This window comes from Ilyonectria robusta, assembly GCF_021365365.1.
Source record: "Ilyonectria robusta strain PMI_751 chromosome Unknown BGZ61scaffold_84, whole genome shotgun sequence".
NCBI classification, from domain to species: Eukaryota; Fungi; Ascomycota; class Sordariomycetes; order Hypocreales; family Nectriaceae; genus Ilyonectria; species Ilyonectria robusta.
The window spans coordinates 37,661-61,999 of record NW_025764518.1 but is presented as its reverse complement, the minus strand read 5'-3'; the positions used below and the strand labels follow the sequence as shown (position 1 = coordinate 61,999).

At 50.6% G+C, this 24,339-nt stretch overlaps 10 protein-coding genes across 10 annotated transcripts; 3 read left to right on the top strand and 7 right to left on the bottom strand.

Annotated features, from left to right (window-relative positions):
- Nucleotides 1-85: 85 nt before the first annotated feature.
- On the bottom strand, nt 86-319 carry BGZ61DRAFT_290323 (ankyrin repeat-containing domain protein; the record flags this gene model as incomplete). The annotated part of the gene is made up of 1 exon (XM_046238568.1): nt 86-319. A coding segment is annotated over one exon (234 nt), but the record flags the coding sequence as incomplete, so codon positions are not given.
- A 277-nt stretch (nt 320-596) lies between these two features.
- Nucleotides 597-3,229, bottom strand: BGZ61DRAFT_487633 (uncharacterized protein; the record flags this gene model as incomplete). Its single annotated transcript, XM_046249999.1, has 3 exons — nt 597-605; nt 644-2,205; nt 2,257-3,229. The coding sequence occupies 3 exons, from the start codon at nt 3,227-3,229 to the stop codon at nt 597-599; spliced, it is 2,544 nt and encodes an 847-aa protein (XP_046093656.1).
- A 409-nt stretch (nt 3,230-3,638) lies between these two features.
- On the top strand, nt 3,639-4,293 carry BGZ61DRAFT_468899 (uncharacterized protein; the record flags this gene model as incomplete). The annotated part of the gene is made up of 1 exon (XM_046247909.1): nt 3,639-4,293. A coding segment is annotated over one exon (309 nt), but the record flags the coding sequence as incomplete, so codon positions are not given.
- Nucleotides 4,294-6,138: 1,845 nt separating this feature from the next.
- Nucleotides 6,139-6,883, bottom strand: BGZ61DRAFT_524553 (uncharacterized protein; the record flags this gene model as incomplete). Its single annotated transcript, XM_046252654.1, has 3 exons — nt 6,139-6,365; nt 6,420-6,734; nt 6,782-6,883. The coding sequence occupies 3 exons, from the start codon at nt 6,881-6,883 to the stop codon at nt 6,162-6,164; spliced, it is 621 nt and encodes a 206-aa protein (XP_046093654.1). The 3' UTR covers nt 6,139-6,161.
- Nucleotides 6,884-8,705: 1,822 nt separating this feature from the next.
- Nucleotides 8,706-9,391, bottom strand: BGZ61DRAFT_524552 (uncharacterized protein; the record flags this gene model as incomplete). Its single annotated transcript, XM_046252653.1, has 2 exons — nt 8,706-9,178; nt 9,229-9,391. 2 exons carry the CDS (start codon nt 9,389-9,391, stop codon nt 8,706-8,708), a joined length of 636 nt encoding a protein of 211 aa, XP_046093653.1.
- Nucleotides 9,392-11,056: 1,665 nt separating this feature from the next.
- Nucleotides 11,057-12,186, bottom strand: BGZ61DRAFT_487630 (uncharacterized protein; the record flags this gene model as incomplete). The annotated part of the gene is made up of 4 exons (XM_046249998.1): nt 11,057-11,218; nt 11,268-11,339; nt 11,694-12,053; nt 12,106-12,186. The coding sequence occupies 4 exons, from the start codon at nt 12,184-12,186 to the stop codon at nt 11,057-11,059; spliced, it is 675 nt and encodes a 224-aa protein (XP_046093652.1).
- Nucleotides 12,187-15,260: 3,074 nt separating this feature from the next.
- Nucleotides 15,261-16,164, top strand: BGZ61DRAFT_229918 (uncharacterized protein). The gene has a single exon (XM_046238210.1). It carries the CDS (start codon nt 15,502-15,504, stop codon nt 15,973-15,975), a length of 474 nt encoding a protein of 157 aa, XP_046093651.1. The 5' UTR covers nt 15,261-15,501; the 3' UTR covers nt 15,976-16,164.
- A 95-nt stretch (nt 16,165-16,259) lies between these two features.
- On the bottom strand, nt 16,260-18,065 carry BGZ61DRAFT_435902 (P-loop containing nucleoside triphosphate hydrolase protein). Its single transcript, XM_046244005.1, has 2 exons — nt 17,705-18,065; nt 16,260-17,654 (listed from the first exon to the last, which is right to left on the bottom strand). Exons 1-2 carry the CDS (start codon nt 17,934-17,936, stop codon nt 16,354-16,356), a joined length of 1,533 nt encoding a protein of 510 aa, XP_046093650.1. The 5' UTR covers nt 17,937-18,065; the 3' UTR covers nt 16,260-16,353.
- Nucleotides 18,066-20,893: 2,828 nt separating this feature from the next.
- Nucleotides 20,894-21,677, top strand: BGZ61DRAFT_375158 (uncharacterized protein; the record flags this gene model as incomplete). The annotated part of the gene is made up of 3 exons (XM_046242387.1): nt 20,894-21,073; nt 21,124-21,431; nt 21,479-21,677. 3 exons carry the CDS (start codon nt 20,894-20,896, stop codon nt 21,675-21,677), a joined length of 687 nt encoding a protein of 228 aa, XP_046093649.1.
- An 845-nt stretch (nt 21,678-22,522) lies between these two features.
- Nucleotides 22,523-23,650, bottom strand: BGZ61DRAFT_229835 (uncharacterized protein). The gene is made up of 5 exons (XM_046238209.1): nt 23,469-23,650; nt 23,380-23,418; nt 23,138-23,327; nt 22,801-23,055; nt 22,523-22,719 (listed from the first exon to the last, which is right to left on the bottom strand). The coding sequence occupies exons 1-5, from the start codon at nt 23,544-23,546 to the stop codon at nt 22,685-22,687; spliced, it is 597 nt and encodes a 198-aa protein (XP_046093648.1). The 5' UTR covers nt 23,547-23,650; the 3' UTR covers nt 22,523-22,684.
- Between the last annotated feature and the right edge of the window lie 689 nt (nt 23,651-24,339).

The window sequence follows — 24,339 nt, the reverse complement described above, 5'->3', positions numbered from 1 at the left end:
CTTCGCCCTTGGACTCGACGTCGGCGCCCTTCTCGAGCAGCAGCTTGACGATGGCCTCGTGCCCGTTCCCGGCGGCCCGCCACAGCGGCGTCCGACCATCTTCGTCCTTGGACTCGACGTCGGCGCCCTTCTCGAGCAGCAGCTTGACGATGGCCTCGTGCCCGTTCCAGGCGGCCCACCATAGCGGCGTCCGACCATACTCGTCCTTGGACTCGACGTCGGCGCCCTTCTCGAGCAGCAGCTTGACGATGGCCGCGTGCCCATTCCGGGCGACCCACGATAGCGACGTCTGACCATCTTCGTCCTTGGACTCGACGTCGGCGCCCTTCTCGAGCAGCAGCTTGACGATGGCCTCGTGCCCGTTCCCGGTGGCCCGCCATAGCGGCGTCTCACCATCTTCGTCCTTGGACTCGACGTCGGCGCCCTTCTCGAGCAGCAGCTTGACGATGGCCTCGCGCCCGTTCTCGGCCGCCCACGATAGTGGCGTCCGACCATGCCCGCTGTCTTTCGCCTCGATCTTCGCACCCTTTTCGAGAAGTAGCTTGACAACGATAAGGTGGCCATAGTACGACGCTACCATAAGATCCGTAAAATGCTTAGTAGTCCTCATACGTGTAGTCTTCCAATAAATTCTAAACCATACCGAGTAGCTCTTCGAATCCGGATCACAAATTCTCAGAGCGAAAGGTATAATGGTAGCATCATCGATGATACCAGCCTCGCGGAAGTGAGCGCCCCAAGTTTTGGCCGAGTAATCTAAGAAGGCGTGGCTATCAACGGAGTGGCCGCCGTCGCTATTTACATCTGTCGAAAGGCTAACGTTGGAGTTGAAGAAGTTCAGATAGAGCACGCAGAGCTCCGCAAGAACGGCGTGTGCGTCTTGGGTGGTGATAGAGTGATGCCAGTGCAGCTCTGACGAAACAGTTGTGGGCGATGCCAAATCTGAGAGGAGAAACTCGCGAGCTGTTTGGTGAAGGAAATAAATACTGCCTTGATGGATCGAGACGAACAATCCACACCAAGATCTGAGACGCATCTTGAAGTCCTCGTCATCCTCCAAGTCGAGGTCGTCAATGGACTGTGATGTATAGTCTATATTCACAGCAATGTTCATTTCCGAGAGGGTTAGCGGCCGGCTCGCTGCCAAGATAATACTCAAGGCTTTCCAAACCATCGGATCTTCTTTAGTCTTATTAAGAATTTGCTCATATGCCTCATTGATACTCCTCGGAAGTGTTGCAATAGCGGACTCGACCCCCTTTAGTGTCTTTTTAAAGTCTTCTTTCTCCAAGTAGTCGAACACAAGGTATACCCAGAGATACGTGCGGTGGGTAGTCTCTTGTAGTCTTTTCTCCAGGTGGCTGTTGATTTGGGATGAGAAGCGCTTCTTTATCCCCAGCTGATTGATCCGGCGTGTAATAACGTGATTTACCTCCTGGCTGATCGTTTCTGACTCTTCCTCTCCTGGTATATGGATATTTGGAAAAGTGTCCAATAGGCTGCGGAACTTGGACACGATCTGGTCATACGGGCGGCATGTTAGAAGATACTTCAACTTGCCATGGCCCAAATAGTCGTTGCGGAATTGGCTCTCCACATTCCGCATTAGGTCCGCAAAATCTAATTCGGCACATTCGTCCAGGGCATCAAGAACCAGGATTACAGGTCCTGCCTGGGGATCTTTTGTAGCATTTCGTAGAACCTTCCAGAGGGATTCCATAGAGTTGATCAAACCTGGCCCATCTTTTCGAAATTGTGTCATGGCATATTCGATCAGAGACGGCTTCTGAGAGAAGAGCTGGTGAAGCAGTGCGCAAAGTGCTTGCCGGACGGTGTTCTGGTCTTGGTCTTTGAAGAAGAAGTAGCAGATAGTTGTCGATCGTGGCAGACCGTGGTCGATCAGGTACTTGGCCAGCACCGACTTTCCACAGCCAGGATCCGCTGAGACCAGCAGGGGGCCAGACTCTTGGTTCAACCACGTCTGGAAGTGCTCGTGCTTGAGGAACCACATGCACGTGTCTTCAACCCTTTCTTCCACTCGGTCTTTATACCACTCGTATGTGGCGTCCCTGCTGCCGGCTGTGAGGCGGAACAGCTGGTGACACTTTTGTTCTTCTTTGGACAGCCTCTCCTTGGCTAGATCTTTCTGGGCTTGGAGCTGCTCCTTTGCAATGTCCCGGGACTCTTCTGCAACTCCTTGGAGGCCTATATATAATTAACATGTATTAATAGTATGATTCTAAACCTTAGAATTACCGGATAGAATATCGCCGATCTTCTTTTCAGCTTCAACCCTGTTTGGAGCTATTTGATAGAGAAGATCCTTTGCATATGCAGCAGCCACCATTGCTGCATAGCCCTGCCACTCCTTGTTCTTGTGGGAGTCCGAGTAGTCGCATATACCACGAATGACGAGACAGGGAAAATGGTTCATCAGCCCAGCCGCTTCCATTTCGAAACAAAGAACGTCCTTTTCCTCTGAAAGTCTATCTCGAGCCGAAGCGTCCTTCATCAGTCGGTCTGCTGAAGCAATAAGACCGTAATGAATGGCTGGGTTGTCTTCGTTCTTGGTCCTTTCGGGTCGCAATACCAAGTTTGATACATCATCACTACAGATCGCCGCACAGCTTAAGTCGTGAGTAACTTCGGGTTTGAATAGTCTGTCGGCACCTGTTTCTGGCTGTTTGTACTTCCCCCGGAGCCTTGGGTTCTTCTCGAGAATCATGTTGGTAGTCGCTGCGAGTTGATGCCCTTTCCTCTCGTAGCGGGCCTTGAGTCCACTCACTGTCGTCCGAAGGAGGGTTGGTGGCTGGTTTAAGAGCCCTGTCTCTTGGAAGTCCCGTCCTTGTATCGCTTTACCAAAGTCGTACCCGAACACCCCACCCTTTCCATTGCCAGCAGAGCTGACCACAATATCCCCAAGACGGATATCATGCTTTCCAGGCGCACCTCCGGCGATGCCGACCATCAAACCGATTCTGACATTAGGAAAGCTGTGCAGCATATCTCTTGCAACGCTTGCGGCAGAGGATTTTCCGTACTCGTTGTCGGGCAAGACGGCGATGACGACATTGTGCTTCCCAACTTTGCCTAGTGTGTAATGGTTGGTGTCATTGGGAGACACATATTCCGGTCCTTCGTGTTCTTGGTCGAGAAATTCCTGCGCGGCAACGTACTCCGTAGTTATGGCGCAGATCCAGCCAACGGTGTAGTCGTTCGGATTAGACATGTTCGCTCGCAGGATGATCCAGACGCAAAGTGAGCTACAAAGGACAATTAGTGTTTGGTCGCCGAGGTTTCTCAGAAAGAGCACTTGCCTCTACCTGGACAAGCTGGATCCGCCTGCAGACCGCTGTGGTCGCCAAGCACAACAACCAACCTGACAGCGCAACTTGTCCCCTCTAATCGCGGGGGTTCAGTGGGATTTTAGGATCTGCGCTAAAGTTCGATTGACAGAGCGTACAGTACCTCAAAAAAGAACAACGATTATGAATGAAGCCAGGACACCGCGACCTTCGCTCAAACAAAAAGCGGTTGGGCAACATTAGGCAGAAGCAAGCCGCTAAGAAATTTATCATCAGTCATGTGCTGAGGCCACCCCCCCTCGACCGCGGGCGCTTACTCGCAGTTGAATGGGCACCTCTCGCCCAATAATATCGTTCTCATGCTAGTACGGCAGGGCGCATCACACGCTCTTCACCAATCATGCGTTATTGTTGTGTCTCGTCTCTTCAAGGGTACTCGAGTTCGTGCTTCCCCATCGCCGACGTGTTCGGGCTAACAAAACTGTCAATAGAGTTCTCCGTTCTCCATCCCAGCCAATCGAGTACGAGAGGAGCATGGCGCCGACGCGTCGCGACACGATCACGTCCAGCCTCGCCTGCATCGTACCGCACAGAGCTTCGTGACTTGGCCGCCGCGAGTCGTCGAGTCACGACCTGCATTGAGGAGGAGCTCGACTTGGAGCGGCCGGCCAGCATTCACAGCTGACTCTGGGTCGCGGGGTGGCCCATGCCGCTGCGTCCGCTCCACTACCAGCTCGTGCCCGGTCGGGAGATCTTCGTCACGGAGCGTATGGACCTGGATCTCGTCTGGCCAATGGGCAGATGTTCCTCAAGCCCTTCTTACGCTTTCTGCCCTAGCCTCGCTTTGGACCTGATATTGCCCGCGCGAAGTGGCGTGCGGCAGCACGGCTGGCGGCAGTGCACGGATAAAAGTGCAGGGGAGGAGTTCGAGGCATTTTGCGGGGCTTCCTTTTATCCTACGCCGTGCGCACGAGAGTGACATCCACATCGTCAACGAGAAGCACTTGCCTCCATCGGAAATGCCGGCTAAACAAGATTGCGATATTTGTGTGACCTTCTTAGTCCATCCGGCTCGTTTTAGCGTTCTACCGATAGTGAATCGTGACACCCTGACACGATATTGGTTATGAAGAAAATCAGCCATGCCTTGTTGGCTCATGCAAGGGTATTGATCTAATTGGCTCTGCAAAGCCAGCCACATATTTTCTGTCACTACCCTGGGTCGACCTGGAGTCCTACGAGGGGCGTCGATTGTGCCATGTTGAAGTATGTTGGATCGCCCTTACGACCCCACTATTTAAAGCTTGGGGAGCGAGCTGAATGTCAGGTCAAGAGCCAGGGTCTGTCCTTTGCCAACGCCCTCTGCCCGGTTTTTTCCTTTGCGCGTGCCAGGCATGAAAATGTCGCTTAATGTGATTTTACTGAGCCACAATACTCTTGTGGCTGGGGCTGATGATACCCACTCTTACATCATAAGCCTAGGCCTTCCAATCACGTGGCACGTCCCGCTTCGTTGTTCGATGCTTAAATGAACATTGAACAGCAGTTCACGCCCGCCCCGCGCGGTGCCCTGTCCATCCTCGATTATTTTAGACGACAGAGAAATGTCTGTACATAGAATTTAGAAATTAGAAATATTTTGCTCACTTTTTACTTTTCTTAAGCATAAGAGTTTGAAGCCCGGGACCTGCTTTCGCGTCCTTTCGTGGTGAGCTCGAATAGACCCCGCCTTAGGACACTTGACGCAAAGGTCTATCCGACAATCTCGGCCAAACCCCAGCCTAGGACATTCGAAGTAGAGGTCTATCCGACAATCTCGACCAATGGGGCTATCGGGACCAGTCTCAGTACAGCTTGTCACGCCCCATGGATGGCAGGCGGTCGATCATGGCAGAACCGCCCACAGCGGCCAATGAGGATTGAATGAATGAAATTTATTCCGACCAGAAGAACAAACCTCATAGGACCAGGACGCTAGGCTATTTACAGTTCCAACGATTGGTCTTGATCTCTCGGACGCCCCATATTTTCTCTCTCTACCTGGCTCTTCCACTTGAGGGCAAACTTCTCCAAGTGTTCTGTGTCCTATCCTCAACAGCTAAGCGGTCCGCCAACTTGAGTCTTTGCTTTTTCCGTTTGCGGTCACCTTCTCAAAGCATGTGCTTTGCTCGGACAACCCGACCGTTACCAGAATGCGAGAACAGATACCGTAATAGCCCAGTGTAGTCATGGCAGGGCTCAAGAAGAGACGAGCTAAGTGGAGTATCGAAGCTTCTGGAAACCCTCTAAAATGAATCTACGCTTTAAGGACTAGTGGACTCACACACACCAGGTCACTAGGCCGGTCATGAAGGCAACAAGTGGATTAAGGCGACGAGTGGTCACATGCGCTAGAACTTTCTAGAATCTCTGAGTAGTTGTCCCTCTCCTCGTCAGGCCTACTAAACCAACCAATCAATCCATTGATCAACGCAATCGCGAGCCCATGTGGCTCGGGCTTGGGTGGTAGTGTCTTGTCCAAGATATTATAAAATTATAAAATCGGGGCTGTGGAATTGCCTACGCTCCTCGGATGCCGCCAATGCGAGGCGTTAGTACAAAACCCAGACAAGTAGTATATTGAATGCACGTGTTTTCCTTCAGGCTAATTTGCCATTGCTTTTAATTGGGTTTGACTATTCTGCAGGAATGGATAAGGCAACGATTCCCCACACACAGAACGCAGAGGATGAGAGGCATCATCCTTGCACGTTGACGAGCCAAGCTTTTGTGAAGTGAGGACATTAAATAAGGAATCAAAGGTGTACCAACGATGACCATGGCAGTTGATTCTCTCCAGTTGGCCACTCTTAGTCCTCATCTCGTTCGCGCCAAACCAAACTCCCCCAGTTGGATTTCACTCGACGCTTGTGATGCCCGTCTACCCCTGAATCCCATATAAGGCCACTTAAACACGAAGATTGAACGTAGTCGGACAAATAGGTTCTGAGTACGCAGTCTATCAACCAGTGATGTCGCACGAGCCAGGAAGTCGTAAGTTGCATAGGTATTTGCGAGCACCTGAGATATTAGCCTGGACGAGACGAAGAATTAATCGCGTAGGTGACAACATACCAAGTCTCTCTCTAACTGTGACTCCATTGTCAAAGCAGTAGTGGCCACCATCCATGCCAAAACACCAAGCATCAGACGCATTTTGAAGAGAGTCAAGGATGTCGAGGAGCCTGAAATAACAATCACCCATTCCAGCACCATCCAGAACCGGAAAGCAACAGCCGATGCAGCAGGAATGTGCTTAAAAAGCGTATACCGAGTCTCCAGCAAATTGCCGACGATAAACAGCATTCCTGTAATAGCCGTGATTGATATTAAGGGCCAGGGAATGAAATATTTCTGATCCACACTCCAGGAACCACTCGACCATAAGCACTATATATAGATTATTAGTCATGCTCGCAATCGGAACGACAACTTACCTCTCTAATCATGCTAGAGAGAATGATGGAGTACGCTAAGTATAACGGCCAATCCATCCCTTTTTTCCACGCCAAAGTTGCAAATACTAGCCCAGTTGCCATTGCGATGATGATCTGGGCTATGGCGAGGATCGTGAACACGCGTTTGTGTCGATTACAGAGTGCTTGGGACTCAGAAACTTTTTGAAAAAACAATACAATATTAACCAGGCCCACCAGGTTAATAACGGTACTCAAGAAGAATGCCGCATACACCATAACTGACTGCCAGTAAGTAAGTGAGTGCATGGTAATGAGAAGAATGCAAATGGGTCGTGTTATTTACATAAAAGAGTTGCCCGAGATCGTTCCTGGTGATCGCCAGGTATTTATTCTCACGCAGGTCAACGGCGTCCCAAGGGCTGACACCCACCCAACCCCTCTTAGCATCAGAGCTCTGCGCAGGTTCTAAGTAGCTCTGCAGCATGAGTTTAGTCGGCGCATGGCTGAGGCATACTTTAAGGGGGGTGTGGGGGTGTTGCAGGAGGGTGGTGGATAATGAAGACTGCAACCCATCACGAGCTCTTGGTGGATCTAGGCATGCATTGGCTGAATGGTCACGACCACGTCCTGTAATAGAACTATAGGATCAGCCCCTTGAGCAGTTTTGTGAGGGTGCCCCGGCATGTTTGGTCTAACAAAATGACCGAGTTGCCTAATGTGATTCCACACCCTCTGATCTTTCACCCCGGTCCCGTTGACCCGAAGGGGAGAGCGAATCGATGGCTTGATTCCCCTCCCCCATGAGTGTTTAACCTGATGTCTAGAGCTGGTATCACTCACCGCACCTCCACAAACATGGGCAAGGCAGACTTGAGAAATAGGGTCATGCCTCCACACCCTATGGCACGTCGCGTAGAGACTAAGTAGAAGCGGCAACAGACCATCGGCATGAGCATGCCAAGCGAGGGATGGCGGCCACAGGAATCAAAGGACATGTACCTCATTCTCAACTCGTATCAACGGTTCAGGATAAGAAGAGGTTTGTGAGCTAGCATTCGGTGATGGCGATGCTGTTATCATCATTGCGTCCATGGATGCAAACGTGGCTGTGAGGCAGGCTTGGTTGCCCATGGAGTATCATAAAGTACCACCAACGGAGTCTTTTGACGCTATCCCCATGTCATGTTCAGATCCCTTCCGCATGCAGTAAATGGTCCTTTGAAAGTGCCAAGCCGGGCTGACACGCCTTCGTTTAGGCCCCTCCTCTCTGTCTTTATGTGACTCGTATTCCATGAGACTTGCAGGACAAGCCACATCCATGCGAGCCGCTGCTGCTAGATTCAGGGGGATGCCTCCTTGGGGGCTAACTGACACAAGGTTGCGGGCATGTGGTATAGCCAGCGCAGAGGGATGCCGCCGCCCCGCTGACGGGGGCCGGGCTCGAACTATCACAGGCCTTGAGCCGCTGAATTGCTAGATGGCTAAGGATGGTGGAAGCTATGGGTGGAAATCATGTTGAGCTAGCCTAGCACGTCCTTTTACTCCATGAGGAGGTGAGGAGGTCTAGTGGGCTTATGTACCTTGCCCTCAGGACGGAAATGAAATCAATCAATCAATCAATCAATCAATCAATCAATCAATCGTCACACAGCCCACCGGTTGACAAAGTTGGAATCCAATCGTCACACTACCCCTCCTTCCTTTCCACTTCTATAGGTTGCCATAGGATAGTCCGAGTTATAAATTTTCGATTAACCTACCCAACCGTATGCTGAAAGACCCTCCTTTGCGGACTTGGCTATCGTGAGGAGACGTGATTGGGAGTATTGTTTGAGGTACACGATAAAGGAATGATATAATGGTATAATCTAACATGCTGCACCTGTCTGGGGTGGCGGACGTAAAGGTAGAGCTGGTCTTAGTTTTATAACTTTTAGAACGTCTAGATCCTCTTCTCGGACGGTTCTCCCTGGCTCGCGTCCAACCGCCTCTTGTTCTGCTCTTCCAGAAGCCCCAGTTGTTCCCGGAAGAGCTGGAGCGCCTTCTGTATCCTAGGTGTAACAGACCGCCCCGACGCAGTTCTCGAGGTGTTGCCATCCATTCTCGGCCTCTCTGACTGTTTCTTCTGGATCTTTCCTGACCTTTCAGGTTCCCTGGCAGATTGAGTTGACTTCTTCGCATTGCGCCTTCCCTGAGGCTTCCGAGTTGGTCTGGTGCCATGACCAGGCCCTCGAAGGGACTCGGATTGGGGAGCTGAAGAAAAATCTTCATAGCGGGTGGGACTGTTCATTTCAGTTCGAGTCCCAGGGTCTTCACCGTTTGGAAAGAACTCAGACTTCCATCCTTTCTCGCTACAACAGTCACCCCTAGGAGACTGATGGTGACAGGTAGTGCACTGAGCACGAACGACATGGCCTGCACTTTCGGTCAGAAGCTTTCTCGTAAATGCCCAGTAGAGAACCAACCTGCACTATCTTCATCGCCAGGGGCGATGGGATTTGGACCGGTGGAAGTGTTCGTCCGAAGACTAGTATTGTGCTTTTCGAGAGGCATGTGTTTCGAGGTGATTTGTTCCCTCTCAGGATGATCGTACACAGAAGGGCTGTCGCCCAGAATAGGCGAAGACATTTTTTGTAAGTATAAAACCTAGAAGATGAAGTCTCGGAGACGGTAGGATGGGAGGATTCAGAAGCAATGGGGAGACACCGTGAATTTATGTTCTCCTGGGTCGAGATAAGCCCGAGAAAAAAGCCCCCGAGTCAAGCAAGGCAGCCTGCATGAAGCCGGTGTGTCACACATGCAATGGCGTGAACCTGGAAGGAGGCTGTCTCAACCCGGCTACGTAGCTATGCCCAGCCAGGCAGCTTAGAGATACGAAGAGGGATATTTACCCCATGTGGAAAGGATCCGGACATGACGATGCTACTTGATACAATGAGGTAGCGCCCGCAAGATGGTCAAGCCTCCTCGCACAGCCATTTTGTTTTGCATCCCGAGCCCGTTGATGACGACATCTTCACCACTTCAGGTGCTGCTGTATCCAAGCCGGTCTGATATCCCTGGGCGTAAGTTAGTATCCACATATATCACCGACCCCTGAGCCGGCTGAACCAGCTGGAAGATTCTTCACCCCCATGATTCCTACCACACCTCGCTTGGCATGACCATGTCGGCATTGCCCTGACCTGTCGGCCTCTCCGTGCTGTTGGCCCGCCAGATCGGCACGCCAAGAGTTAGTCTTGTGATCATTAATCTATGCCTCAACTCTGGCGGCCTCCTTTAACCATTCTGCCAGTCAAGGGTGGGAGCTGCTGATAATAAGGTACACTCTCTACTCCACACCTCCCCAACATGCAGTTTACACCAACACCCCAGGGACAGATAACACAAGTGCTATGCAAGGTAAGGGGGCTTGGACCCCAGTCTTCCAGGGTTTATGGAAGAATGGAGGCAATATTTTCGTGGGAGCCGTCCCTGTTCCCTCGGCATGCTCTTAGAGTAAAGCCCGAAGCGACTGCTGTTGCATGCCCCAGCCAACAGACACCGCGGCACCACCTCGGAGAAGTGTCCCATAACGATCTTAGCGGCTATGTGCGACTGACAGGTCATCATGCAAGACCTTGCTGCAGGCTTTTGGATCCGCTGAGGGCTGAGTCCCGCCTGACTGTCCGAATGTTCCCCGAAACTCTGCGGGAGTTCTCGTGGCTTGAACCAGCTTCGTCAGCGGCAAAAACTTCTTTGTAATCCCAAAAAGGGGAGAACACTTTCAGGGCGCGATGCGAAGGCACAGTCACCTTGGGAATGGCTAAGATCTGGGCTATACAGTACTTTGATAGAAATGAAGAAGTTGAATGTAGTTTAGAAATGTGTCCATATATAACCAATCCGTAGTAATATACTTATATTATATCTCCTCTCCTTTATGCTGACGGCGAATTAGTCCAGCCTGATAAATCCCCCACAGGCAAGCTATGTCAAACTCCCTATTATATCTATCCAATTCATCTTGTGACGAAGAAACCATCTCCTCCACTGATAGCATGTTGATGTCGCCTTCAGAGTCTAGGAATCTCCATGAAAACTTCCCGATCACTCCAGAAGTGACGGCTTCGTTAACTTCTGGTTGATCTATGTAAATGGTTAACCTAGCTCAGTGTCTATTGCGGGGAGCACACAAACCTATATGTACCGTTTTGGGTGTAGGCTGGCGTTTCGTTGACATAGCGCGCGATCGCGATCGTTGTAGAGCCCGGATGGTCTCGGCAGCTTCATTCGCCTTCCGCGTTGGCGTCTTCATTCGTTTTGAAACTCTGGTAGAGACGCTGGTCGGCTGCCTTGAGCTTGCAGATGAAAAGTCCAGTTGCGGTTGATGAAGTTGCGATTCTGACCGCACAGTACTCTCTGTGAATCTCGCCACTGATCCAACCTCTCTCTCTTGAAGATGATCCATAATGTCTATTCTTCAGTTTAGTAAAGTCCTATACGATGTCCATTTGACACTTACATTTCTATCGGTTATCGGATCACTTGCCAACCCAATATAATTATCCGTAATGTTAAAGGTGAACGACAGAGCCTGAGGGGAACTCGGCGATAGTTGGGTGAAGATTTTGTAGGCAAGGGACAATAGGTACCAAGAAATGGGGTTTCATGTCGAGAGATGAGTAAAAGGAGAGGGTACAGTGTCCATTTAAGTAGTCCAACGGAGAGCTGCAGGCCGGGAGTCCAGTGGCCACTACGTCGAGAAGGTTCGGATGCAATCTGATTCACTCACCTCTTCATCACCTCTACATCCCCTAAATGAAGAGGTGGCCAAGAGTCAGGCCTCCCACCAACTCAATATCCACTGACTCTCCTTCCATCACATTCGATATACCCCCTGCCGAGAGACCCTCTATTATTGGTAATGACAAGGCTAATTGTCACCGACCGGCGCATCCTGAGACGGACTCCTCCTCAAAATGTGCCTCGTGTATGCGCGGATCAAACCCACGTCGTAGAGTTCTCGGGGCAGTGTACCGCAATTTGATCCTAAGCAAGGGCTCGGTTGACTGGAATCATCTTCTTCGGCTTTCGGCACAGTTCCTGGAGTTACTTGGTTGGTGAAGAGGTGGTCTCGATGGCTGAGCCGTTGATGTGAGCTGAGAACGAGACCCATGTCCTTTGATTCTTCTGGCTGCCACCCCTCGCTTGGCATGATCATACCGATGTTCTCCTCAGCCTCTCCATGACGTGATCTGACTGACGTGTTGAGGCATAATTCCTGATTCTCAAGTCTGCCTTGCTTATACTTGTGGAGGTGCAGTGAGTGACACCAGCTCTAGACAACAAGTCAAACACACATGGGGGGAGGGGATCCAGCCAACAAGTAGCCCTTTCCCTAAGGAAATAAGACCGAGGTGAAAGATCGGAGCGTGTGGCATGAGTCAAGTAAGGCAACCCGGTCAGCTTATTAGACAAAACATGCCAAGACATCCTCACAAAAGTACTCAAGGGGATCTTGTGTCCTGTGATCCTCCTTCTGGATGCGGTCGTAACCATCCAACGAATCCATACCCAGATGCACCAGTCTTCGCCATCTACCGCCCTCCTGCGACAACACCCTCCCCTCTTCAAAGTGTGCCTCATTCATGCGTCAGCCAAATTCATGCTGCAAGGCTCCTTGGAAACTTCGTAGAGTTCTGATGCGAAAAGGGGGAGGGGTACAAGCCCTTGGCACGCCATTGACCTATGTTGGAATAAATAGCCTACCTATCCCTAGGAACGGAACGACCTCGAGCAACTCTTTTGTGTAAACAGCAAGAATTATTTACCCTCTGTTCATTACCATGCAATCACTTACTCATTGGCAGTCTAGTATGGTATTTGCGGCATTCGTCTTGAGTACCGTTGGCAACCTGGCGAGCCTGCTCAACATTGTGTTGTTTTCTCAGGAACTTTCTCAGTCCCAGTCACTGTGTAATCTATACAAGCGCACTTTCACGATCCTCGCCGTCGCCCAAATTATCGTCGCAATGGCAACTGGGCTGGCGTTTGCAACCTTGACCTGGAAAAAAGGGATGGATTGGCCACTATACTTGGCGTGCTCCATTATTCTCTCCAGCATGATAAGAGAAGTAAGTTATCTTTCCGAATTGTGAGTATGACTAAAAGTCCGCATACAGTGCCTGTGGTCTAGTGGTTCCTGGAGTCCGGGTCAGAAACATTTCATTCCCTTGCCATTAATATCAATCACGGCTGTTACAGGAATGTTGCTTATCATCGGTACTTTACCCGAGACTCGGTATACTTTTTCTAAATACACTCCTGTTGTCTCGGTTATTGCTTTCCGGCTTTGGATGGTGGTGGAATGGGGATTTATGATATCAGGCTCATTGACATCTTTGACTCTCCCCAAAATGTTTATGATGCTTGGTGTTTTGGCATGGGCGGTGATTTTCACTGCTGTCTTGACAATGGAGTCACAGCTTGAGAGGGACCTGGTACGTTGTCAACTACGTGGTTAGGCTAACATCTCAGGTGCTCTCAAATACCTATGCAACTTACGACTTCCTGGTTCTTGCGACATCACTGATTAGGAAACCTCGGACTCAGAAAATATTTGTCCGAATATGTTCTATTTCTATGCTTCAGTGGCCTTGTATGGGATCTAGGGGTAGACGGGCATCACAAGCGTCGAGTCAAATCCCACTGGGGGAGATGGGTTCGTCGCGAACGAGATGAGGCTATCTGATTCCTCATATGGCAGTTTCGGCTGGGGCAGGCATGAATTTGGTGTCACATCTGGTGCTTATTTGTGGCGGCGAGGTCATCAGCACGCTTCCGTTTTATTGACGATTGTAGCTATGTATCTGGCGTTGAGTCCAGGGGCAGTCTAGGGTCGTTTGTATACCTAGCGAGCTGTTAATAGTATATAAATTACATCCAACACTTATAAGAGCTAAGACTCTAGCTTACTCCAATAGCCCGTAGTATAATCGTAATCCAGTGAGATAGATAGGGGGATTAATAGTGGGATTAACAGTAGGATTAGCAGCGGCAGTGGGATTATTATTGGGGTTAACAGTAGGATTAGCAGCGGCAGTGGGATTAGCAGTGGGATTAGCAGTGGGATTAATAGTGGGATTAATAGTGGGATTGGCAGTGGGATTGGCAGTGGGATTGGCAGCGGATTAGTGGAATTCGCTTAAATTTATAGACCTTCTAGTGCTTGGCATAACGTGCATGACAAACTACCCGGTAGTAGCCTGTAACTTGATCTTTCTCAGAAACCAGAACTGATAGAGAACCCATAAATAGTACGCAAGTCCAATCATACAAATAGTAACAACCGCAGCCACAGTGGCTGACGCCTTCTAAGCCGCAGGGGAACCATCAGTGCTCCCCAAATCCGGGCCCTTTCCCCGCTCCTGGAACGTTGCTGGCGTTCTTCTAATAGCCAGAGGATAAGCTCTCTCCTACAATACAATTAGCTAGCAGGAAAATGCCATGAGTAAGAGCCCTTACAATCTCAATAAGAGGAGTTGGGAATGAAGGGTCCTTAGAGGAGTTATAATCATAATGCTGATGGTTTTGGCGCACCATAATATAGAAATCAGCGCCATAGCGGCCGCTTAGTTGATCACATCTTCTCATCAGTCGCTGAACTGCCCGAGCGAAATTCTCCTTCGTCCTATCCCGCTTTTTAGATGAAAGGGCCAGCTCCAGCACCATTGCACTAAGAAATACAGCAAACGCGTTACTTAGGTTGAGAAGCAATTCTGCTTGTCATGCGGTATAAATAGTGGATTGAGGTACTATTATTAGATTTGATTTGGGGGTGCTGATTCTGGCCTGGCATTAAAAGGTTTGTGGCCGTTTTCGGCTCCTTGTGAAATGGTCCCAGAAAAAGGATCCATCTTCTATTTTTAGACACAATTGATCCTAGTAACGGCATTGCCTCCAGTCCCAATTTTAGTCCCAGCATCAGCCCATAGGTTGCTTGGGCTCTTGGGGAAAAATCCTAGCTGGCGAAATTTCGCTGGAGGGGTCTACTCTGGGGCCTCGAAAAATCCCGGCTGGGGAAATTTCGCTGGAGGGGTCTACTCGAGGGTATCGAAAAATCCTCGTCTGGGAAATTTCGCTGGCGGTGTCTACTCGAGGACCTCGAAAAATCCCAGCTTGGGACCCACTGTGTACGCTTTTGGCCCTCTTCCAACCGTCTCGCTCATACCAGTCCCGGTTTTTCGGCGTCCCAGTCCATTCGTACTGGGACATTCCCCGTACCGGTCCTGCATTTCCCGTGTACTGGTACGGTTTGTCCCGGTACGGTCAGTACTGGTCCCACCGCTCCGCCGTACCAGTCCAATTTGCGTACCAGTAAGTCCTTGTGCACCTACCAGTACGCGTTTTGTACCTGTCCACCCGTACCGGGACAGTTTCCATACTGGTCCCCTAATTTGATAGGACCAGTCTATCCGTACCAGTACGCTTCCTGTACTGGTCCTGTCAATTCGCTGTACCGGTCGCGTAAGCGAATCATGTCATCGCTATTGCCCTTGTCGATTAGACAAGCAGGATCACTTCCACTGTACCCACTGTCGAATGAACTTCAACAGCGAAGCCGGCGTTATCAGTCACCTGGAGAGCCTGCTAATTCACCCGGTTCTAGGAGGTTCAGGAACAGATTTGATTCGCTTATTCGAAGAGAGGGTTTACCCAGATAGGCCCTGGCAACCTTTGGCGGGTAGTGCTGTTCGATGTTCAGAGAGAACATCGAACAGCCCCAGTTATCTCGCATGAGATGTCGGAGAGCAGCCAATCATATAGATCGCTGGGGCTGTGAAAGGTTCGAGAAGGTTCGATACCTGAGTCACATGATGACTCCACCAATGACGTACTCCGATGCGTACCCAGGTTCCTGCATCGGCAGATCGGCTAGGGCGGGAGTTCGCATACTTGGCATACGCAGATCTACGGAGGCGATGCGCTGCTCACGTTGTTCGAGAGAAGCAAGACCAGGAGGAAGTGGTGCCTTTTTGTATCTTACGAGGCGGGTTTCCGTTTCACTCTTATTCAAGAGTGGCAAAGCAGGATCATGGGATCTAAGTTGGAGTAGACAGGGACATTACCAACTCATGGGGCTATCGGGACCAGTCCTGGTGCAGCTTGCCACGACCAATGTCGATGACAGGCGGTCGACCACGGCAGAACCGCTCCACAGTGACCAATGAGGATTGAATGAATGAAATTTATTCCGCCCGGGAGGACAAACCCCATAGGGCTAGGACGCTAGGCTATTTCCTTCTTGCCTTACTTCTGACAGGCCTGTTTGAAGGCCAACCTCTCTACAAGTGTTCAGCCTCAGCAGCGGAAGTCCAAAACAGAAGGGAATCATCAAATTAGGCGGTTTGAATTAAAGTAAATGTTCAATAGATATCCACGTTTGGATGTTACAAATATATCTTCCGAGCATGGAATAGGTGGTTTGGCAGAACAGAATGACAGGTTGTTATCACGTGAAAACAAATACATTGACTGTCTGATCTCCTGAACTCAGTCCAGGCGATATTGGCTAATTACATGTGCTACACATGGTAAGGAATGATTCTTTAGCCCCAAAAGTTCCAAAACTTCAAAAACCAAAGGAGATGTTGCTCATGGTTGGCGGACGCTTTATCCCTTCTAGACATAGCATCATCACAAGAGCCAGCCCCTTTGCTCCTCTTTTCTTGCAAAGTACGCGCTACCCAGTCTTCCACATTCTCCAGAGCGCAGCTGGGAGAGTCCCTGTACTGTACGAGGAAGGACAAGATCTCGGCCGGGCTGAACTCGTGCTCTGGCACCTTAGCGGCAAATTCATCCGCAAATCGTTCAACCATCAATTGATCTTTAGTTCGCCTCTCTGTGTTCAATCCAACTTCGTTTGGCTGCTCAAACACGAGACGGTATATTTGAGTGGATAAGTCCCTGTCGACAAGTTGGAACTTGACCTCCCTGTCAACACGCCCAGGTCGAATGAGCGCGTCATCTAACTTCTCGATATGATTCGTTGTCATGATGAGCAGCCGACCCTCTTGGGAGGCCACACCGTCGATAGCATTGAGCAGCCCCGACAGCGTCACTGAATTCGTGTCCGCGGATTTTCCCCTTTCGCTGGCAATCTCACCACCAGCATCACGAGAATGTGTCGCACCAGCGGCATCAATATCCTCCAGCAGGACGACGCATTGTGGAGGGAGCTTGGCGAACAGGTCCTCGAGCGTTCGGTCATTGACAGTCGATACGCTGACGGCGTAGATATCTAGACCAAAGCGACCAGCCACGGACAAGCTCAAGCTAGACTTTCCAGTTCCAGGAGGACCGTGTAACAAGTAGCCTCGTCGATAAGGCATGGATCGCGTAGAGTACCATCGTCGAGTTCGCAGATTAAGGAAATCCTCAACGTCTTTGATGAATGATTGTTTTTGCGCGTCACCTAGGATGACGGTCGACAGCGGTCTGGCGTCTACCGCTGTCGCTCGCTCCCAACGGTCGTTGCGGTGTTTGAAAACAGCCGTCTTGTTCTTGATGAGATTGAGATATTCATCTCGACACTCAATCAAGAAATTCTTCAGTGCCGTGGAAGATCGTCCCAGGCACGTGATGGAGATTTCTTCCTCCTTATGAAAGCCGACATCCCTCAGCGAGGTCCGATATGAGAGGAAGGTGTTGTTGTGACGGAAGATGAAGCTGCCATACCAAGGCGAGAAGCTGAGCGCTTTCTTGGCCTCGCCTGTATGGCCTTCCCGGCCTCTTTGCTTCTTGACTCGTGCAATGGAGGATCGAGCGGCGTTATCAAGACTTCGAGAGGAGACCCGCTCCAGAACCATGTTGTACGTTTCGTCTGAGCGTTGCACATACACGGTGGATGCTTATAATACGTTAGGATGAGCTGTTGTGGATTGAAGTGGAATGACTGACTAAAATGGTCTTCGAGCAATACCCTCAACTTATGGGTATAAGTGCCGAAGAAGGCAAGCAACCCAAAAAGGCACATCAGGTGAGCATAGCTGCTAAGGTCTCCAGCTAGAAGCTGTTGAATGGTGCTTGAAATGTGGGAGAACCCCGGGAAGAAGATGTCCAAGATGGACATTTGTTGGAATGGGGTCTCTTGGACGAGAGGAGGGCTGGTGTTGCTGGATGGTGTCATCATTGGGAACTTCCTGGTGTTAAGGAAAGGCAGTGCAAGTTAAATGTGGAAAGTTGAAGTAGAGAGCAAAGCAGGATCGAGAGGCAATGTTAAAAGGTTGGGGCTGCACGCTGAATGTGAAGCTGAGTGAAGATGTCCTTCCTTCGAGGAGAGCATCTGGCATTCTTATACTTTTCAACGGCCCAGCTTCGGATCACCTTTGGACCGCACAGCGTGCCGAAGAGAGCAACGTTTATCATAACCCCAGCCAAACCCCCCACACTCCATCTGACAAGCTGATGGAATTCAAACCGGGCTGCTGTGCATTAGGCCGAGTTCGATTATCCCCACAAGGGGGCGTTGCCGATGGTTACGCAACCCGTATCATGCACGTTCATGGCACGCATACACGCTAGTGACTTTTTGCAACCAACACGGATGATCATCACGGCTCTCCAGCATGCATATTCACTGTTCTACGTGTCTCCAATCATCAGAGACGGGCACCGGGCCGCGACGCATGGGTCTGCGCGCGCAAAGTGATACCGGCCATGTCTTGCATTAGACTTGATGTTAGGTCACTCCCGGATGGGCTTTCCGGGTACCTCTCATGTGCCGTGCCATGTATCCTTCAGCGGACAAGAGCAATTAAGATGCCGTAGTGGGAATACCCATGGTTTGATAATAGCGGCCAGTTCCAAGGAGGAAGTCAGTGGTAGTGGAAATTGATCACAGTGGCACCATCAGGAAGTAGGATGGAGTTATGGATTAGATAATGCAGCCACTGCCTATTCTTCAGTCTGCCTTGCTATAACCTTCCGCCGTTTCGTCCGTGGCGAAGGTTCTGCTAGTGAAGATACCAGAGTCTACATCTCCACCCCCCCTCCACTTCCGCCTCCATTCACAACGGTCGTCGGCTTCTATCCGTTGTTCTTCCATTGTGAACTTTTACTCAACACTGGAGAGTGGTTTGCCAGCCATATAGTGTGCTTTCATGTCGATGAGCCTATTCAAAGAATATTTAGTGACATGTAATGCCTTGCTATGGTGTCACTTACCCGAAGTTCCAGGCACGGGCTCCGTTTGCTCTCCTGTGATCAAACTGTCCGTCGAAACGTCGGAAATGTTCGGCGGCGGTGATGGCGCTGGTGGTTTCGGCGAGGCTTCTTTTTGAGACATGGCAAGGGAAGTCGTGTGTGAATGATAAACAAGGAATGCCGATAGTCAACTTGGGCCTTGTCAACAATTTGAGCTGGCAGCCCCAGTAGTATTGGTCAAGTGTGACTAGACGCTCAAGAATAGCAAGATGGAATAAAAGTGCCACTTGAGAAGGGTCAGATCACGACAGGCTTGAGCCAAGTGGTGAGAAAGACAAACAAGATTGGAATACTAAGGTGGACCGGAGTTCAAACTGGTGAATTTAGGATCTTCTCTTCAATTTGGACGGGCTGCAAAGCCTCTTATAGCCGATGAGAGCTCAAGAGGCCTCTGGCTTTGGGCAAACCCGGTGTATCTCAGGGGTTCTCAAGAAGCAGCCTACTTCACAGACAACCCAGCTATCTGCAGGTGCGATGGAACGGCAAAGACCGATCGGTTGCAGGATGAACAGCACGACAACGCCAGCCGGGCCACCGTATGTGGCCCCCCTCTTGTTCTGTTCTAGTCGCTAACCAGCTATTAGATTCAACTCAATGTCCTCCATCTTTAACCACCAGACGCGGACTGTTTGCTCAGCCTGGAATTTCAGTTCGTTTATGCAAGTGATCGGAGGCGTCCCCACGGCCGCCAGGACTACAGGGTGGTGTTGGCCAAATGTGACATGCACTTTCCCTGAGAATATCAGCCCGGTCACCAAAGTAGTCACATACGTCTGTCCAATTGGGACATAGATTCCGTTCCTCAACCCCTACCGCACGCTATCGACAGCTCATGCATTAGCCATTGATCGATGAGTTGTGATGATCCACGGTCAGAGTCGACCATGTATGGGTAACCACACTCGAACAACGGACCACTATCCCGGTGAGGTTGTTGGTCGACACTCACCCTTGGCCGCCCCCCGCAGTACGAATTGGTCTAATTGAGGTCGATTCTGTAGGTCTGCGTTGGCCCTGGCCTTCATAATGGTAAGGCAGGCCATACTCCATGTCATGCCAAGCTCTCTCTGTCGTTGGTTCTTCACCATTCACCGATGGGATGTGGTTCAACCGGCCGCAACTATGCAAGCCACCTTATGCAACCAGACCGGGGCTCACCGGTTCTCTTTCGAGCCGAGACCCTCTATCCACACCATGCACGCCCATGGTCTACTCATTTTCAGCCATTGGGGGCGACCATGGGCCAGTGTGAAGTCGGCCACCCTCCACTATCCATCTCTGAGACTCACATTTGGCAGGCGCTCTCAGGTACGCATGTTTCTCCTTTATTCGTGTAATACAATACCGCATGGAGCGATCAATTGAAGATTATTGATCAATTAACTCTCTACATCTCCCCAACTGTTATCCCATACAACCCTAACCCTTAGAACCCAAAATAGACTTGTCAATAGCCTCGTTGTCTTTGCTCAGTGCTGCCAAGGGCCAAAAAGAAGAACTGACGCCAAGAAATTTCTCCTATCAACGAACAGCCAAGTTCAACCTGTTATCCAGATTTGGGAGATGGTGTTACGCTGCGGGGCCTGTGCTGTGGGGCCTATGCTTTGAGACCTGTGCTATGGATCCAGATTTGGGAGGTGGTGTTACGCTGCGGGGCCTGTGCTGTGGGGCCTATGCTTTGGGACACGTGCTATAGGATCTGTGCTGTGGAGCCTGTGCTATAGGACCTTCACTCCGAAATCGGCGCGGCCAGCAAACCAAAGGTCATGTGCTGTCCAATGCAACTACCCGCTCGCACCGCCTACAGGTACACTCGTTAAGGTACTTCCGACATAACCCCGCATCCCTAAACACAACTGTGACTCGACATCACGCTCGAAAGCCATGGATTTACCACGTTCTTTTCCAGCCGAGGATGCGGAAGCAACCATCCAACGCACTGGGGTATACACGCTGGAAGATCATGTGGTTGGTAATCGCATCGAGGAATTCTCCGACCTCCGCTTTCCCATCAAATCGCCGCTTGGGTTAGAATTCATAGCCCAGAACAGCTTTGTTAGAAAGGTCCGGTGCCCTTCTTCCTGTCTTGAGACTGTTGGATTAATGCCAGGCAGGACATACGTCGAGTCCTGGATTCAACACTAGGTCGACCTCACTTGGGGCTCATTAAAATATACAACCAAATACTTCCTTCCGACTATGTATTTCGCCTCCACAACGGATCCGTCGGGGAAGCGTTCTGCCTCCTCGTTCTCCTCTGGAGTCCAGGCTCAATTGTCTGCTTCTATGATGGGTCAATATCACAAAACATTGAAGATGATCCACCGGTGTCCAAGACATGGGGTCTTCTCGCAACACCAAAGCTGCGTATGAACAGAGACGGCATCTCTGAGAACATCGTTGACCTGAAAGGTGGCGGATTGTAAGGTTGTCTAAAACGCCCGATTGCCACATTCTCACCAATCGCAGGGTTCTTTCAGACAGTCGACTCCAATTTTCTATTGTCCAAGGCTATACCGTCATGGTTGGATTTACGACGAAGGCTGAACTTGAGAATTGGGGGAAAATGGAACTGCCGTACTCTGATGTGCTCAAGGCTAAGGTAGATGAACTGGAGGTTGGAGGAATTCACATCAACTGCGCTTGGCCAACAGCATGCCCGAAGTGACAACTCATGCCTGGGATAACAGGATCAGGCTCGGTCTACTCAGTCTACTGAAGACTACTGCGATATTCTACACTTGTGATGGCAAGAGATCTGGCTCCTACCGGCATCAACTGACGTCCTTCCTCAACAATATGTATCAAGGGTTGAAAGTTGAGCGACAGCGCCAATAACTTGTGTCGAGCATTGGTCCGCAGCGTTGCCGCTTGAAAAAAAACAGATGTGATGGGCCGCGATACCTTCGGCCGTAGATGTGTGGTGGTTGAGATGATGATCAGTTGCGGCGCGATCGCCAGTAGAGTAAATCTGTGTCGGGGCCCGTTCGCCGTTATCGTTGCTTCGTATGATCAAGTCTGACCGACCGTGACTCGATGGAGCAACAGGAGTGCCGCTGTTAAGAACAAAGTTTGGCTCAAAGGTAGATATCCCTTCCTGCATTGTTACGTACTGGTCAGGAGTGGAATAAATCATTGCACCGTCGATGAGGGAATCACTGAGTGTTGGGGCTCGTTGAATTGTCGTGGCGCCGGTTGGAAATAAATATGGCGGACAGGTAGAAATCCCTTCGGTTGGGCCCTGGCCTGAAGGGTGAATCAATGCCCCATCGATGAGGGAGTTGCGCAGTGTTGGAGCTCGTTGACCTGTTGCATCGATTGGGAGTAACTCTGACAGGCAAGGAAGGCCCATTTCGGCTAGCGGTTGACCCCAAGGGTAAATTATTCCCCCATCAACGAGGGAATCACTCAAGGTCGGGGCTCGTTGACCCGTCGCACCGATCGGGGATAGGTCTGCCGGGAAAGGGGTGATCCTCCGGGCTGTAGTCGAGTCCTTGTCAGGAGGATGTACCGTCTCGGTATTGTCACCGTCGCCGGGCGCCGATGCTGGCGGAGCAGTAGGTGGAGCTTGGTTGTAATAATGGTCTACTACCTCGAGGCCAGTTTCGCATGCCAAGCTTATCGTCAGTGGTATTGTCGAGTTCGAAGAGACAGATTCGGATGATGAATCGTTTTTCAACGTTGACGCGGCAGATGTCGTATCGGCTGAACTGATGCCTAGACACAATGGAAATCGAAGTTAAACGCAAGGTACATCAAAATACAGCGGAGAAACGAGAGTGGTAACGCACCTGTGCCTCTCGAAACATGAGGGCTCGGTGAGAAACTATTTGTCTCGACCCTTCTTGATGGCTCGATGTCCTGCCGCGCAAGTCGTAGTTCGTTGTAGGCCTGTCCGGATAAAGTCTTTTGTCGTTTGGATACGGCATCTGGTACCTCGAGTCCCCTTTTTTTGCGAGCGGCGCAGTCGTCGGGATGCCTAACGAATTGTGATACTCGGTTGAGAGGCCTGGAACAAAAAGGGCAGGCCTCATCGCATTCGACATCTACATATGTTAGTCCAGCCTTGTTGCCACATCAGGACAGTAGTACGCGTTCTGTAGTGTCGCTGAAGATCCTGATAGTTACTCGTAGATGCGTAGTTGCAGAAGGATTCGGGGCAGGTCAAGTCTCGTTCATCGTGGACTCGAATCGATTGTGGAGCAGGGTGTCCGCGATCCGACTTCGGATTCACCAAGTCTATTTCCACATCCAAGTCGCTTGAATGAGTAGCGTAGCGTACGAGGATGCCAAGCGCAGATGAGACGGGCAGATACGGCTAGAGGCAACTGTGAGCAAGGCCCACGCAACGAACTTTCGGAGCCGCCAACCTTGGTGCAGAGTTCCTGGACATCGCGTATCAATCGACTCTGAAGGGGCGTTAGCTAGAACTTTCGCGAATTCTCTGGCATGACCTCACTCGTTCATCTTGGATGTGCTTTTGCAATGTTTCGGTGCTCTCGAAACACCTGGCGCAAACGTGGCATATGGAATCCATCGCGGTCTCGTGGCAGAAAGAGTCAAATGTCAATGAGGGGGAATTGATGACTCCTCCCTCTCGTCTTAGGTTTCGCCACGTGAGTTGGGTGTCAAGATCACTCCACTTGGGGCACACTCCACTCGGGGCGCACTCCACTTGGGGCGAAACTGGAGTGCTCTCTACTATTTATTACCCACGATTCTGCCATCCCAAACCCTCTAACCACTTCAGAGAAACATGCCCCGACGAAATCCACCATTTGCATACATCAAAAACACAAGACAAGGTAGGACATCTCCTCTGGCTCCCCGGTTCATACTAACATCTGGGTAGTGCTTGGTCCCACAAACCCCTCGCAAAGCGGAAAAACATGTCAGATAAATGTAAGCTTTGCGGGGGCAATCCTCCGGGGCCATATAATTGTAGCTTCTGCGGAGCTCCTCCATCCCAACGGTGACAAGGCAGGAAGGTTTATAGGATAGGTTTAGTCAGTGTTTCACGGGCCCAAATGGGTTTGGAGTTGAAGAACTTGCAGTACAGTAGTGCAAATTGAACGCATTTACACTGAGTTGGTTTGCCAGAACACTCAGCCAAGACCACAAATTTGAACAGAGACCAGATGGCCCCTCAGCACAGACTCCACAGCACAGACTCCACAGCACAGACTCCACAGCACAGACTCCACAGCACAGACTCCACAGCACAGTAGGAAAGGGTTAGAACTGACCCCGCATGGCCCAGAAAATCACGCATCTGCGGCTAACTTCGGGTATACCCCCCGTCTGCATGCAGCTTCAGTCAGTCATCGAGC